At 39.8% G+C, this 16,532-nt stretch overlaps 2 protein-coding genes across 2 annotated transcripts; both read left to right on the top strand.

The window, feature by feature from the left end:
• Positions 1 to 998: 998 nt before the first annotated feature.
• On the top strand, positions 999 to 5,112 carry dpagt1 (dolichyl-phosphate (UDP-N-acetylglucosamine) N-acetylglucosaminephosphotransferase 1 (GlcNAc-1-P transferase)). The gene is made up of 9 exons (XM_029449071.1): positions 999 to 1,596; positions 1,736 to 1,856; positions 1,943 to 2,156; positions 2,467 to 2,613; positions 2,789 to 2,873; positions 2,989 to 3,177; positions 3,263 to 3,350; positions 3,720 to 3,875; positions 3,979 to 5,112. The coding sequence occupies exons 1-9, from the start codon at positions 1,442 to 1,444 to the stop codon at positions 4,042 to 4,044; spliced, it is 1,221 nt and encodes a 406-aa protein (XP_029304931.1). The 5' UTR covers positions 999 to 1,441; the 3' UTR covers positions 4,045 to 5,112.
• Positions 5,113 to 5,759: 647 nt separating this feature from the next.
• On the top strand, positions 5,760 to 10,404 carry hinfp (histone H4 transcription factor). Its single transcript, XM_029447291.1, has 9 exons — positions 5,760 to 6,274; positions 6,468 to 6,694; positions 7,117 to 7,228; positions 7,402 to 7,554; positions 7,649 to 7,726; positions 8,420 to 8,540; positions 8,621 to 8,759; positions 8,843 to 8,967; positions 9,064 to 10,404. The coding sequence occupies exons 1-9, from the start codon at positions 6,115 to 6,117 to the stop codon at positions 9,383 to 9,385; spliced, it is 1,437 nt and encodes a 478-aa protein (XP_029303151.1). The 5' UTR covers positions 5,760 to 6,114; the 3' UTR covers positions 9,386 to 10,404.
• The last annotated feature ends 6,128 nt before the right edge of the window (positions 10,405 to 16,532 follow it).

Here is a 16,532-nt window from a genome sequence, read left to right as displayed (position 1 = left end):
AGAAAATGTCTTGAAAGCTTGATCACCGACCAAGCACAGCAGGCAACAACCCCTGGTTCACTGTATATCAGTACGGCTTTGGTAACTTTATTATTTTCAAAACTGTTGCCAGGTTGAATTATTCCAGCATACAAATAGTGGTTGGTCTCTGAGTCTCTGGGAAAAATATATTGAAGCTGCCATCTAATGCATGCTCTGCATTTCACATAAATACTGTTGAGCCCCCAACACATTAATCTCTCCATAACTATCTATCTCCAAAAGTCGTGGAATGTAACATCCTTGTGAAATATTTGTACCTTACTCACTTAATTTTAATGCTACTTTATACTTTTACACCACTACATTTCAGAGGCAAAAGCTTTTTACCTGACTATTATCAGCCTACTAGTGACTTTGCAGATTAAGCTTTGTTTTCATTGAAATCAGATTGTGAGCCTGTATGCATTGCTGATTGATTAAACTACTTTCAAGTAGCTCAACTGCAAAAGTAATATGCTATTCATACATTAATGCATCAGTAAGAATGACCCACAAATATAATATATGATGACGCATTATCCACTTTTCTGTATAAAAAGCACTTTTATTTTTAATAGCCTACTTTAATGGAATAGTTTTACATGTTTGCATTGCTACTTTCACTTAATGGATCTGGATGTATTTCCACTGTCCTGTAGGACATATTCAAAAGAAGATGCTATTGATATCAGATTGATTGTAAAAAAATATTTTTAACATTTCATTCAAATTGTACATTTCCTTGATGTTTTTTTCTTTTTAGAGTGTAGTTTACGTACATATATTAACTTGTTTCATTATATTTAGTAAAAGAAAGGGATTTCATGGAAAGAAAGAAAGAAAGAAACAATTACACACATGGCAGAAATTCATAACGCTAATGACATATCAACCAAAGAAGAAGATGTCACTTCCGTTTCAACACCCCATTGGCAGTACGCTGTTAAAGCTACATGTTTGTTTGTCAAAAGAGCAATGACGAGAGAACGGTGTTAAAACAGATTGAAAAACAAATCAGATTTATTTATCTATCAAAAATGTCCCTTTAATGCATCCACTGTTTCCAGCTAATAATAACAAGAATCAAATAAATATTAATAACATTTTATTTTGAAGAGTTTTAGCGGAAGTACCGCCTCCGGTAAACTGATATCAGACGTGGAGTTACGACAACCAGGCAGTGAGTAGATATTAGCATCAATAACATGCAATGAAAGATGGTATGGATTACCGTTGCGATTTATGGACTTATTTTTCTTTGACACCGGAAGTACGCAGATGTATTTAGTTTTAAAATCACGATATGACAGGTTTTTACCTCAGTGAGGACAGCCAAAGCTCGTTGATCGATCGCCTCGTCAGATTAGCTAGAAACGTGATTTGAACTGTCAGAAACGGACCCACCAAAAAGCCTGAAAACATGTCACCTGTACCCGTCCTACCATTGGTGATCAACTGTTTCTTTTCTGTACTCGGCTGTATGGCCACACTGAAACTCATTCCTGCTTTCAAAGACCATTTCATCGCAGCCAAATTATTCGGAATTGACTTAAACAAAACGTCCAAAAAGGAAGTGTAAGTAGTTTTCTTATCTATATCATGATTTCGTATCCTTCATAACATTTTAGTTAGAATAGGCTATATCTACATTTGGAAGTCAAATTTCCTGCCATAATTCTCGCATTGTTTCTCTTCCTGGTCCCCTCTGCTGCAGCCCAGAGTCCCAAGGAGTCATCAGTGGGACAGTCTTCCTCATCATCCTCTTCTGCTTCATCCCAGTGCCTTTCCTTAGCTGCTTTGTAGGAGATCAGTGCATGGGCTTCCCACACGATGAGGTGGGTCAATTGAAGCATAGTAAACCTGTGTGTTTCTCTCAAATCTGAAACTCAACTGGCGACTGTTGTGGTTGTTTTTTGGTCAGTTTGTACAGCTGATTGGTGCACTTCTGGCCATCTGCTGCATGATCTTCCTGGGCTTTGCTGATGATGTGCTGAACCTGCGGTGGAGACACAAACTCCTGCTTCCCACCATGGCTTCCCTGCCGCTGCTCATGGTCTATTTTACCAACTTTGGCAACACGGTCATCGTGGTGCCCAAGCCTTTCAGAGCCCTGCTTGGGCTGCACTTGGATCTGGGTGAGTTGTGTACTTGCTTTTTTATACCCCAGTTGTATACTCCAGCTCCCAAGACGTTCCTAGATGTTCCCAGGCCAGATGCAATACATTATCCCTCCAGCAGAGTCTGTGTCTGGGGTACTAATTTTCAACTGGAATTCACAGATCATGAGAAAACTTAAAGCAGTTGTCTTTACCTATTAGCTTTTCTGCCCGTTATGCTGATAGACTTACATACACATTTGGGGAAGCACATTGTTATCTGGTTACTTTGTGTTTAGTCCCAGCACTTGTCATTCTTTTAATGATATCATTTATGTTTCTTCTGCAGGTATTCTCTACTATGTCTACATGGGGATGCTTGCAGTATTCTGCACAAATGCCATCAACATCCTAGCAGGCATCAATGGCATCGAGTCAGGTCAAGCCCTGTTTATCTCCGGCTCCATCATCGTCTTCAACCTGGTGGAGCTCAGTGGTGTGTGACCATCACCAGCATTACAGATCACACCCTCTATACTTTAAGTCATGAGTGTATTAGATATGAATACATTGATTTTACTTTAAAAATGACTGAAACAAGCGAACATAATTGTGGAGTTGTTGTATCACACTGGCTGACATTTGGTTTGTTGTGTTATCTGATTTATCAGGAGATTACCGAGATGACCATGTTTTCTCCCTCTACTTCATGATACCATTCTTCTTCACCACATTAGCGCTTTTTTACCACAACTGGTAAGTTAAACCTGTTATCCGAGGCCGTTTTATGAAAACTGTTTGAAAATGCAGAAGGATATATGATGTGTATTTGCCACTATATTCGGTCAACTTGCAACCTGTGTTGTCGCAGGTACCCCTCGTCTGTGTTTGTGGGAGACACTTTCTGCTACTTTGCTGGGATGACCTTTGCTGTAGTCGGCATCCTGGGACACTTCAGCAAAACAATGCTGCTTTTCTTCCTTCCTCAAGTAGTTAACTTTGTCTACTCCTTACCTCAGCTTTTTCACGTCATCCCCTGTCCCCGACACCGGCTCCCCAGGTAACAACCTTTTAAATTAGTTTGTGATATCTTTTCATTCTTCATTTATGCTGATTATGTCCCAATGTCTTTCTCCCAATGAAAGACTGAATCCAGACACAGGCAAACTCGGGATGAGCTACTCTAAATTCAAAAGAAAGGACCTCTCTAAATTGGGACATCTCATTTTGAAGGTAAAGCTCTTGCTCTTGTGTATTCTCTTCTTTTAATGATCGCTTAACCATTTTGTCAAAAGAAAAACAAATCTTTTAAATGACTAATAATTTAATTCACTAATTGTTTCTGCTCTGTTTAACTCGCATTATCTGACCTGATTAAAACTGAATTCCCCTTTTTTAGCTGCATAATCAGACCTAATTATCATTGAAAAAATTGTAGATGTGGGCAGCGGTTCAGAGGTCTCGTACCAGGTTACTATTTTTTTTTTAAAGTGCATGTAGAGAGTATTGGTTTAGGTGGGTAAACACACGTGAGGCAGACCAGTGGCAGGCTTCCTGCTGTGTTTATTGGTTGATAACAATAATGTCTTTGGTCCTCAACAGGTGGCAGAGTTATTAAAGCTGCTAGAGGTGCGAAGAGACCAGAAGGGAGATGAGGATTTTATTGAGTGCAACAACATGACCTTAATAAATCTGGTACTGAAATTACTCGGCCCCATCCATGAGAGAAACCTCACAGTCATCATGCTCATCATGCAGGTAGAACAAAGCACCTGCTGTATCCAAAATACCCTAGAATAGTGTTAGTCTTTGGGAAGTATGTGAACGTTTCACTGGATGTTAATTTCCATGTCTCTCCCAGGTGATCGGCAGTGCAATGGCTTTTGGGATCCGTTATCATCTGGTGCGTCTCTTCTACGACGTCTAGACAGCACTTGGGGAAAGAGGAGAGATGACTGATGAACTGATATTGTTTTATGGATCTATTTCACAGGCTTGTGGTTCATCTGCCTTTTGATAGTTTCCATTACCTCACTGTTACTTTTCTGCCTTAGACTCTACCTGCAGTCAAAACCAAGGGCAAGGTTTAAAGCTATATTTCACTACGCAGGACATTTTCCCATACAGTTTAAGCATACACTGCTAGCGGTCGGATGTCAACAGCATTACTGTGTGTTCTCATAATTTTCAGTAATTTCGAGCAGGAAAAAGTTACTGGGTCTTAATGAGCTTGTGTGTCCACCCAGAAAGTATATTTTTGTACTTGTTTTTTTAAAGGAAAGAACAGTAAGTGGGGATGACTTTCAGTCTTCAGGGCAGCCAACATCAATGGCTGACTGCTACTAAATTGTTGCCATTTGATAACAGATTTATTGAAGTAGAAGTGCGCTAAATATATATAAAAATAATTACACAGCGGTCCATTGCTTGATTCTGCTGTTGAAGCAAAAATGGCTTCAGGAAAATGAGCTCACTCACACTTAATTTTCCATGACTATCAATCCATGCAACATTAATTATATGAATGAATAAGTTAATATAATTATTTTTGATTGTTTGTTTTTGTTCTTTTACCGCTGAATGAATTCTCACAGGTAATTGTGAAGAAGAGTAGTGAAGAGATGAGGCTATAATCTGTATGAAAACAGGAAATTCGATTCGGACAGGTAAATTGAGGGGGGTATTCGAAGCGCTAAAGTGAGATTATAGTGTCTGGATTGTTGGAAAGAGTTACTTAAGGTCTATTGAAGGTAAGGGTGTCCTGATGAGAATAATAAGAACCAATTGCTTATACCTTTCTTGGTATTATTGGATACATAGCTGTATTTTTATGACTGATATGCATTTTCCCCCCGAGGGTTCAGCAGACAACAATGTGAATTAAACCGGCACTGGACTATTTTCCTGAGGAATGTAACTATAAATAATAAACCTTCTCACTGTTGAGAAGGAAGCCTAAAATTGAGAAATAAAAGCTGAAAAGAATTAAATATAAGATTTTGTCGTCATTATTTGCAGTAGTTAATTAGAATAATTGTATAATATTATTATCACTTGATTTTAAGTGATCATTACATTACATTCGTATCGGTGTTTAAATCCGCCAACAAATATGAAATTGCATTGCAGGATGGCAATGAAATAGGTAACATCTTGGCCACAATTCTTTGATACCAAATTTAAAGGGGATCTTTATCAAAAAGGCTTGTTTATGTTATACAGTGTTGGGTGTTTTAACCTGTAACACCGCATAAACTGTTGTTTGTTTCGTGTGTATAATCCTAATGTAATGTAAATTGTAAATATAACAGCCAAATTAATGTAGCGTTAAATGCACCATATTTGACACAAGTACAAGTGCTTCAAAGATCCTGTAAATAATCATAATGAGAATCTTTTTCAAAGTAATAATTTAGTAATCTCAAAAATAATGACAGTATATCAAAATATTGAATATCTTGCTATCTATTATTTTGAGATATAGAATCATTATTTTTAGATTCTAAGTCATTATTTCGAGAATATTTACGGAAATGGGCTTCCATAAAATTGCCCTCAGTTACATTAGTTGCATAAAGTTTTTGAGGCGGATCATATTACGACAGGCCGGAACTATTGAAAAGGTCTGTGTTTCTTGGGACACCTTTACACTGCACACAGTTCGTGTTTCTTTTGATTGGCCAAAACAACTCAAATTTACATCATGTCAGTGCTTTTAAACAGCACATTATTTAGTTGAACCTCCAAAGTAAGAATTTGACGCTTTTCATTTTATTTTTTTGTTCGTCAAAGTGTTTCAGGAGGATGTTTGTAAAGCTCTGATGTCAGTGGAGCTGGTTAATGTTTAGAGACTCTCTGGTTACAGAAACTTAACAACCAACACCCGGTATTAGCTAGCACCCGGTATTAGCCAGGTAATGGTCAAGCCTGGGCGACGTTTCTAGCTTCAGTCTGTCGGTATTACACTTTACATTTAGCACATTTCTGACTAACAAAGATGCCTCCTAACAAACGGATTCTTAAGAAAACTCTGAAAATGGATTGTGAATGGAGTTCGTGTCAGGAGTCGTTCAGTCGGATGGATAACTTCTGCAAGCATGCAGAGGGTCACCTTAATGCTCTGAGCATGGCGGAGGAGGACGAAGAAGAAACAGAAGGTGAGGAGGTTTTAGTATTATAGTTCAAAGCATCTATAAGTCATGTTATGTGGAAAGAAAGCATACTTAACTGCCACTTCAGTTTGATGTAGTGCTATAAAGTAATATATGATAAACAAGACAAGTGATGCATTGCATAGAACCTCAAAATGGTGATGCCTACTAATGCAAACTCTTTATTTGTTGTGCCAAGCGGAGAGAAACTGCCTGTGGAGAGACTGTGGCTTCTGTTCTATGGAGGGTCCTGAAGAGTTGCGAAGACATCTGTTCTTTCACTGTTACCACACAAAGCTGAAGCAGTTGGGTCAGCAGGTGCTTAATGCGCAGCCAGAAATTGGCACCTGTTCCATTGGCTACCAGAACCGCAACATCATCCCTGAAATCCCAGAGAATTTTGTCTGTCTATGGGAGGAATGTGAGGTAAGCTTGGCAGAGACTGATGGAGCGAGGAAAGGTTACTTATATATTGTGTGTTTAACCACCTACTCGCATGCAGGCGTCAGTTGAGTATGCAAGGTGAGGTAATCTGTCTCTGTCCACAAGTATGAAAGCAACAGTCTACATCTGTGACGCATATCGTCTAACAACTAAAAATAACATCTGGTTAGCCTCACTTGCCTTTTATACATTTACTTGATTTTACTGTATGGGAAATTGTGTGCAAGTGATGTCAGAAGCTAAGCAGTTGGAGTACACTGACTTGACTTCCAAGTGCTCACAGTCGGATAAATGGGAGGATTTCTTCCTTGCAAGTGTCTGTGAACTAGAATTTAGAATTGTCATCTTGAACTCTATGTGTAAAAGGGGAATGTCTTTCTTCTTTCTATGCATATTTGTTACAGCAATCACCGTATGAAAACCCAGAGTGGTTCTATCGCCATGTTGAGATGCATAGCCAGTGCATAGAAATACCAGCAGGAGACTGTGAATTCCCAATACACTGTGGATGGAAAGGTACGTCATTTTCAATGATTTTATTTTGAGATTATAGCTCAGAAATGTCAATGTAACTAAAGATAACACAACCAACGTATGGTCCAGGAAGTTTAAAAGGCTGAGTACATTTTCTGCTTTGTGCTAAGAATGTGGGATAGTTGAGTCCAAGTTCTGAGCCTGTCATTCTACAGATTGCGAAGCCACCGCTAAAGGCCGTCCTAAGCTTAGGGAGCACCTGCGCAGCCACACCCAGGAGAAGCTAGTGGCATGTCCAGGCTGTGGGGGGATGTACGCCAACAACACCAAGTTCTTTGACCACATCATACGACAGAGCGCCATGGAAGGTGAAAAAGTCCGAATTCTGGACTGGAAGATTAATAACGACGTTTGCAAAAGGTTCAGGAGTAATTCAAGTAATTCTTGCTTTGTGTGCTGTAGGTCAGAGGTTCCAGTGTTCTCACTGTTCCAAACGTTTCGCCACAGAAAGACTACTGAGAGACCACATGAGAACCCACGGTCAGTCACTCCTTCATCAGTGCCGTATTGTCATGTGCTGGGGACGACTTAAATGGCCACACTGCTCTTTTGGCAAGTGTGAGCCAAAAATGTAAAATCAGACACAGTTTGTACTACGAACAACTGAACAGCATGCCTTACATTTGGGATATATTTATACCTACCAGGTAGACACGGGTTTCAGTTTATGCCCTTACAAAGAGAAACGATAGATTGGTATCATCAATGTATGATATACGAGCTGTTCCATACCAGTCAACATTTGGTCCAAAATAATCCAATTGTTACTAACTGTTGCCATAAATCCTTAACCACTTCCCACCCACACACACACTGCCAATTGAGTTTCTGCACTGGTGTTCCCATACACATTGGTAAACGTTAGTAAGCCTAAACTCTCCGGATCCCTGCATCGAGTGAGCAATTCATAAGAATGTTTTCTGATAGATGTGTGTGTTGTTACAGCAACAGTGTCAAGTTTTAGAATACATCATTTCATCTGTTTCTTGGCCTGACGCAAGAGAAAGTAAAAATAAGCCTTTTTATGATTTCTATTTCTGACCAAATGAACCATGTGATACACTTTGGTGTCCAAGTGAGTGAGCGAGCGAGTCCTGTTGACAGCAAACGGCTCTGCAGTGTTATTGGATGATTTCATCTCCTTCCTGTTTTGTCTTTTTCTTGTTGGTACAGTGAGCCACTACAAATGCCCGCTGTGTGACATGACCTGTCCGTCACCCTCTTCGCTGCGCAACCATATTAAGTTCCGCCACAGTAACGAGAGGCCATACAGCTGTGAATACTGCGAGTACAGGTATTGCATCCTCTGAAGCTGAACAAGATAAACGCACACTTGTTTTCTTAATACTCCGACACTTGATTTTGTATTTGCAGCTGTAAGAATCTGGTAGATTTGCGCAAACACCTGGATACCCACAGCAGCGAGCCGGCATTTCACTGCGACGTTCCTGGCTGTGGCTTCACCTCTCGAAGCCTCGTCACCATGAAGATTCACCACAAAAAAGAGCATGAGGTGAAAGAGGGAGTCTTTTAAGTTATTGTTAATTTGCACTCGGGGAGTTTTATAGTTCTCTAATATGTCCTCTCCGTAATCAGGGGGATTTTGTAGCTCGTTACAAGTGCCACGTCTGCGATCAGTGCTTCACCCGGGGCAACAACCTAACTGTTCACCTGCATAAAAAGCACCAATTCAAATGGCCTGCTGGACACCCCAGGTTCAGGTAAGTCTTACGCTGACAAATCAATCGACCCTGTAATTCTGAATTTGAGATGTGCGGCTTGTTGCAGCCCTGATGGCCTCTTCATCACTCTGTCAGGTACAAGCAGCACGAGGACGGCTTCTTACGGCTGCAATTGATCCGCTACGAAAGTGTGGAGCTGACTGAGCAGCTAATGAGGGAAAGGCAAAGTAGGCAAGCGGATGAGGACAGTGGCCAGACTGGGGAAGAATCCCCGGGGGCAGCTCCCTCAGAGTTGCAGGTAGAACTGAGAGGGGTGTTGCTGGAGGAGCAGAGGACTGAGGAGCCAACCGCCATCGCTGAGGAGGGCATGTTGTACGTTTTGTCACAAGCAGGGGAGAACTCAGTCCTGCAGCAGCTCCAGGATGCTGCTCAGCAGCCAGGAATGCAAGTGGTTTGACTGCCACAGTCCTGCATACACGTCCTATTGATGACTGGACATTCTGTAATCAGCTGTGCTGTTTCACAGATCATAGCACATGTCTGGAAAGCCTTTTTAATTGGGTCTGGAAGCACTTAATCATCATTTTAAATGTCTAACTGAAAAGATGCGTACTCCATGATGACCCATCTTGACTATAAGCCTATGTTAGGTAATGAATCTGTTTTGTATGTGTGTTTTTTGCTAATGTTGAACTTGTGGACAACCAATTTCCATTATTATTATATATATTTTTTCATTCATTGTATCTCATTCTGTAACTTCTTTAGACAGTTGGATACTAATGCTGCACTGCCTAATGTGTTCTCATTCTCTTTTAGGAAAGTTATCCCAAATTCAGAAATGCATCAGCCACACCTTCGGAAAGTTAAAGGGACAGTTCACCCCACAATCAAAACATATTTTCCCTCTTGCCTGTACTGCTATTGATCAATGTAGATTGTTTTGGTGTGAGTTGCAGAGTGTTTGAGATATCGGAAGCAGAGATGTCTGCCTTCTCTCCAATATAAGATGGCACTCGGCTTCTGGTGCTCAAAGCGCCAAAATAATGAATTTGAAAAACTCAACGGAAATGTTTCTTTCCAGAATCATGTTTTTGTTTTTTTCTTTCTACCAAACTACAGCCACCAACCGTATCACCATGCAGAAGGAAAATAGTTCCCACATGAAACTGCTCACAACAAGGTCTGTGGATTATATTAAGTAACTGGGTCATGATTTCTGGAAAGAAAGATAGCTGTTGAGTTTTTCAAATGTATTTTGTTGTTGCTGCTTTGAGCACCACAAGCACTACAGTTTCCTTTCTATTGGAGAGAAGGCAGACATCTCTACGGCTGATCTCTACACCGACTCGCACCAAAACAAATCTAGATTGATAAATAGCACTACAGGTACTTTCTATTTAGAGATATGAGTTACAAGAATGTCGTGTTAGCATTAATAATAAATGAAATGTGTGGAGGGGGGGGAGGGGCTACCTCAATGACACTTAATGTACAACTTGAATAAACTTGTGAAACAAAATGTTTTCAAAAATCCCATTTGAAATAGTTTTTTTTGTCTTCAGTTGTTTTTAATGTTGCACAGTAAAAGGTTTTCTTTAATGGTGGACGATATTCTGTTAAATTATTTTTCACAGGAATATGCATCGTCTTGACTACTGCTATATCCACCTATGCGTCCCTCTATTATTCTGTTCTTTGTATGTTGCACTTGCATTGGTTTGGCTTATCCGAAGCTATTGTTCTGCACTTAAAGGATTTCACCTATTTGAAGCTAATGTACTTGCAAGACTCTTGCTGTTCGGAGTTGTATCCTCATGATTGTTTGCACTTATTGTACGTGGCTTTGGACAAAAGCATCAGCTAAATGAACTGTAATGTAATGACATTTATTATGAAGGCGCCCCCTGCTGAATCTAACTGCTCTACTGCAGCTCTGTTATTAAATTAGGTCTATAATTTGTATATAATGTATATTTTACTTTCCTCCTTTTTAGAAAAAAAACACATCTGAAAAATGTGTACATACAATATGTGTTTTGATTCTATTGCTCAAAGGTACTATTACTAAGGCAACATTACTGCTTTTCCTAACCCTTCACCTAAAATGTGATCTTTTCGCTGTTGATCTTTTGAAAAGCTCTGGTGATCAGGTGACTTACATCATGGCTTGTGCGTCTCGTGTTTTTGTCGCAGCATGACACACAGTACGTAGCGGCATTAGCTGTGTGTAGAAGATTAGGAAGCACACGGAGCTTAGTTGAACCACTTACCACTCTATGCTTCTTCACTCTGCACTGAACTCAACTCTACTGGGAGACCTTTTAATGGCTTCATGTCTGCTGACTTTGCAAGAATGATGTTGAGTCAGACTTAGTCAGTTCCCAGATCCAACTGCATTCTTTTCCACAGAAACGGATTGCATCCGAAGATGGGCACCATGAGATTGTATCCTCTATTGTTGCTGTTGTTCGGGTCTTTCCAAAGAGCCATTTCTCAGTTTCCTGGTTGGATTGGTGAGATGGAAGGTAGTGGTAAGACCTCCTATAATGCAAGTAAAACATTTTATTTTAAAATTGTGTTCTGATCTTTAAGACGTGGCTAAAGGATCCCTGTATAACAACAATAACATTCCTTAAAGAAGGGGTTAGGGGCTTTGGCCTTGAAGCCTGAAAATATTTCCAGTTTGAGGTTTGCATAGAAAAACTTAAAGCTTTTTATTGTATCTATCGTATGAGTGTGTGTGAGTTTTGTCCAGTTGTGGTGTATGAAAAAGCTAATACAAATGTTTCACTGGTAGGTGAGACGGTATGGATTCCCCAACCAGATTTCATAGACGACATATATTGGTCCGGGTCAGCACCTCTTTGTTTAGGAGGCTGTAAAGCGAAACACGAGGAGCTGAGGAAAGATCGCTGTGGAGACTCGAGCTGCTGCTGGCTCGGCTATAAGTCCCTGTGCAGAGGTAAGACTGTCACAACAACGTCTGACACTCTGTTGACGTTAGATAGAAGTCGCTCTGTGCGATCAACCTGCTGTTGACCTTTGTGCAATGCTTTGCCTCTTGCATTCCCTTTTGATTTGTATGGCAGTGAATTGTGGGAGGCCAGAAGTGGACTATAATGGACAAGTGTATGGTAACGACTGGTGGGTGGGCTCTGTGGTGAGGTACACCTGTCGCTCTGGCTTCATGCTGGTGGGAAACCCGACCAGATCTTGCCAGTCTAATGGCCTCTGGACCCCGAAACCTAGCTGCCTCAGTGAGTAAACACTGACCACAGTGACGCAGTATGATCCCTTGTGAACCTTTTAGTACTAGTAGTATTTTATTCAGTCATCTCACACAATACATTGAGTCTTAACAGTATATACAATCTAGTATGCATATAACTGAAAAGGCACAGGCATAATGCTTATGTTTGCCTATCCTAAATTCTTATAAATATAAGATACCCACCAGAAAATAAAAATCATTAACACTTGTAGCCCTAAACAATAGAAATACTTCTCCTTTTAAATCCCTTATCATGTTTCCACTCATATAAAGAAAGAAAGAAAGAAACATTCTGGCAGGTACTTTGTTTTATCTCTGAACATTATTAGCATTATATTATAATATACTAAATGATTACATTTCATAGCATGAGATTTGTCTGATTCTAGTAACCAGCCTTATTATTTAATGCGGTTAATTTTTGTAATAGGACTATTGGATTCAGCTCATCATATGATTTCCCTCCACCTGTCTGTCAGGAATGTGTCAGCGGGGACGCATTGAAATCAGTGAGAGGGAACTAAATGGGACATGCAACTCCACCTGCGCATACAAGAGCTACTTCGGCCCGCCCAAACAAGGCTGCACTCGCCTAGACAACTGCAAGAAGAAGGAGACCGGCTGGAAACGGTTCTTTGCACAGTGTGTCCCTTGCATTTGTGACTGCGCTTTATCGTGTGGTGAGTCACTTCCCCGCCACACTATCAAGCATAAATAACAACGTGATGTATAATGTGAGCATGTTGTAATGTTGTCTCAGTGCAAATACACTTCAGTGTGGTTCATTATTGCTTGAAACTTGAATTTGCTGTCTTTTTTTTCTGAGAAAGTCCATGCAAAGAACACTTTTGTCTTTTTTTTTTTTAGCATTTACAGGCTAACACCTGGAGAAATGTTGACTGTACAGTGAGACATCAGATGAAGAAGAATTACACAGACAGTTTGTACCCCGCAGAGCCACGCTGTGTTTGTACTGCTTCATCCAATTGTGTGGACAAATCAGTGGACCGAAATCTGGATGTTTTGAGACATTAATGTAATCTCTCTGCCACACAGAAACCAACAATTCCAAACAATTTCTCCTTGGTTTCCATATAAAGGATTTCACACTGTGACAAGAAGATTTCAGGGCCTGAGATTCCAACCACTCAGTGAGTCAGTGGTGAATTATTAGCAAAGAACTGCTAAATTCAGTCAATCTGTGTCACGTAAAGTGGCGGAAAGGTCAGGAAAGAAAAGTGAGGTGAATTTTAAAACAAGTCTCTGAGAGGCAAACTTGGGTCAAATAATTATTTGAAATAGTATTAAATATTATCTAAAATAAAAAGTTATACCTGAAGTGCCAGGTGGTGAGGTCTGTTTTTGATAAGAGGCTCATTGTGGGTCAGCTAATGACAGTATTTGGTAGTTCAGACGGCATTCTCTGGATGGTTGGTGCTATAATTTCTATAATTTCATGGTCACATTCCACCTACAAGGATAATCTCACATGCTCTTTTTTTTTAACGTGTGTGTGTTACTAAGAGAAAAGAAGAAATAAAGATAAAGACCAGGTGAAAAGGAAGTGAAAGCACAGAGATTAGCGTGTCTGTCTCGTTGCACCTCCTCTCAGTCCATCTGTTTTGGAAGGAGATGAAACCTTAATCTTGTTACAAAGGGAGGAGCTCTGGTCGAAGAGCTCAGGGGTCACAGTTAACACGAAGAGTGTTGTAAACCTTATATTGCTTTTATAGGTAGTACACTTTTTATCATTTTTAATGACTTGGTGTGGACAAGTAGCACAAAATATTTATTTGTGTTGTCAACCTTTTTCTTTTTTTTATATAGATGGATTGTATAAATATGAAATTATGCATTTAATTAAAAGGAGGAAATATATACTGCTGCCCTATCTGAAGGATCCAGATACTAATCTCCATTACAAATACCAAGGTCATTAAAATGTCAGCCAAACAGCTTAATCATTTATTAATCTTTTGTTCCAGCACCTACTTGAGTTGTGGCAGTGTGAGGTAACTGGAATTTTGACAGTTGAAATCAGCATGCAGTAGTTTAATACTTTAAAACTTAAAGTAAGTTAAACTCATAACAGCGGTATGCATCCACTTCCTGGTGTTAGTCAACCTTTCTGCACTCTTAACAACTTAAATGAATATTACACCACCTGGCATGTGATCTATATTATCAGTGTGGTCTGTATTCATTACTAATACCTCATACATTCTTTATGTAAAAAAAAAATATATATATATATATATATATTTTATACAAGTCACACGCATTCACAAAATGTAAATAAATGTTGCATATATTTTCCAACCAGTGCCAATATGTGATCAATTGCTCATATGTTTTGCAAGCCAGTTGAGTGGAGTTTGATAAATGACATTACTCCCGAAGGCCACTAGATGTTGCTCTTTTGTTTATTCTCACACATCAGGTCACAACATTTACTCCCTTTTGCACTTTACAGTAACTTGATAATTCAGAGACGGCCAATAATGAAAAATAAGATGCATTTGGATTCTCTTCCACATGTGATCCTGAAGATTTACTGGTGATCCTCTCCGCTTGTTCATCACTGGTGGGGCCAGGTGCTGAACCTAAGGATGATGTGCTCGTTCGCTTTAGGTTTGTAGCAGCCAATTCCTGTGACGAGGGACAAGTTTGGATCAAAAGCTCTGACATTTCAGTTCATAGATAAACAGATTCTGAGGAGCAAAGTGCTCAGTTGTGCTACTCTGTTGACATGGTGCATTAATAGCAATTAGAAGATAATGAATTATTAATAAATCTTCCTTACTCCAAAAACCAAAGAAGCACTGTAAAATAACCAATAAATATGTAGTTACAGAGCCTGAATAAACTGCAAAAAAAAACGATACTGTTTTTGAGTAATCACACCAGAAGACATCCTGAGGGCAATAAGTGAAAGCTCAACCAATTCTCCTGCCTCGTTACAGCTCATTAAGTCCGATTTGTTGTGTTGAAACTCTGGAGAGGATACTCACCCACATCCAGCCGGCTGTACTCTCCTGAGCTTTCTGACAGGATCTCCCAGTACGTCTGCTCGCGCTCGCTGCCAGCTACTCCATTCACACTCTGCAGCAACAGACCAAAGTCTGGGTCCTCCCTCACAGTGAACCTGCAGGCCATACACACAGACGGTCGAGGCATCTATCTACAGCAGCACTCAAATCCTTTACTTAACTACAAGTACTAATACCACACTGTGAAAATACTCAAGGAAAAGTCAAATGTTTACTGGAGTCAAAGTGTGTAAGTATAATCAGGAGAATGTACTAAAGGTATTAAAAGTACTCGCTGCAGCAACATGTTTTATTAATGTAAACCTGGTGTAGTTGGCAGAGGGGGAGCTCATTTTAACTTTTCACTCTTTATATTCTCCATTAATGGAGTTTAACCAGAGCCCAAAGTGTCACCTTAATATTGTTTGCTTTGTCCAACCAACAGGTCAAACCTCAAAATGATTGAAATTATGAGAAATGGTCAAATGAAAAGCAACAAATCCTTCCAATTATGTTTGCATTCAGAATCTGTCAATTGTTGATTAATTAATAGTTTGAGCTTTACTTGTATAAACTGTTGAGTATCATTTATAAGAAAACATATTTTCTAAACTTTTCACATGTTTTGTGTGCAAAACAATGTTAATTTGTAAAGTAACTAAAGCTGTCCAATAATTGTAGTGGTGTAAAAACTACAATAATACCCTCTGACATGTAGTAGAAAGTGTCATGCAAAGAAAACACTTAAGTAAAGTTCAAGTACCTCAAAATTGTACTTAAATTTAATACATGATTCAATGCACTTGGTTATGTTCCACCACTGCAGCAGAAATAGGAAATAAGCTTAAATATATGAGAAAACAGCCGAGCCACCTTTTCAAGAAAAGAGGATGTTACGGGTGTTCTTACTTGAAGTCCCGCTGTGTGTCCTGCAGTCTCTTCAGAGCGCCCAGCAGCACACCTCCCTCTACCACAGAGCTGAAATGGGACTCAGGAGTCACGTTAGACAGGTCATTCTCCACAGACAGTCTGATAGGAAGAGTCACCGGACCTGCACACCATGTTGTATTCAGGTATAGTGATGCTTTGCATGATACATGTTCACAAACGTGAGTCATTTAAGGTTATATTTTCTTAAATATTCACCTGCGTCTGCGAGAGGTCCATGTGTCAACAACAGAAGAAAGCCCACAGAGAGGAGAGAGGTTGTTCTTAGAGCCATCCTGTACGATCTTCTCCCCTTTAGAGGTCTACTAACACTTCAGCTCCGTACTTATAGTGGGCCTAGCCCTCGTTCGTGA

Source organism: Cottoperca gobio, chromosome 14 (assembly GCF_900634415.1).
Source record: "Cottoperca gobio chromosome 14, fCotGob3.1, whole genome shotgun sequence".
In the NCBI taxonomy this organism is placed as follows: Eukaryota; Metazoa; Chordata; class Actinopteri; order Perciformes; family Bovichtidae; genus Cottoperca; species Cottoperca gobio.
Note: the sequence above shows the minus strand (reverse complement) of the source record. Positions and strands in the feature narration are given on the sequence as shown.

What these genes read in the sequence shown, in the direction of transcription:
- hinfp (XM_029447291.1), top strand. Translation starts at nt 6,115, where the DNA reads ATGCCTCCTAACAAACGGATTCTTAAGAAAACTCTGAAAATGGATTGT. An exon ending in GGACGAAGAAGAAACAGAAG is followed by an intron (nt 6,275 to 6,467) that starts GTGAGGAGGTTT and finishes TGTTGTGCCAAG; the next exon opens with CGGAGAGAAACTGCCTGTGG. An exon ending in GTCTATGGGAGGAATGTGAG is followed by an intron (nt 6,695 to 7,116) that starts GTAAGCTTGGCA and finishes TATTTGTTACAG; the next exon opens with CAATCACCGTATGAAAACCC.
- dpagt1 (XM_029449071.1), top strand. Translation starts at nt 1,442, where the DNA reads ATGTCACCTGTACCCGTCCTACCATTGGTGATCAACTGTTTCTTTTCT. An exon ending in TGGGCTTCCCACACGATGAG is followed by an intron (nt 1,857 to 1,942) that starts GTGGGTCAATTG and finishes TTTTTTGGTCAG; the next exon opens with TTTGTACAGCTGATTGGTGC. An exon ending in TGGGCTGCACTTGGATCTGG is followed by an intron (nt 2,157 to 2,466) that starts GTGAGTTGTGTA and finishes TTTCTTCTGCAG; the next exon opens with GTATTCTCTACTATGTCTAC.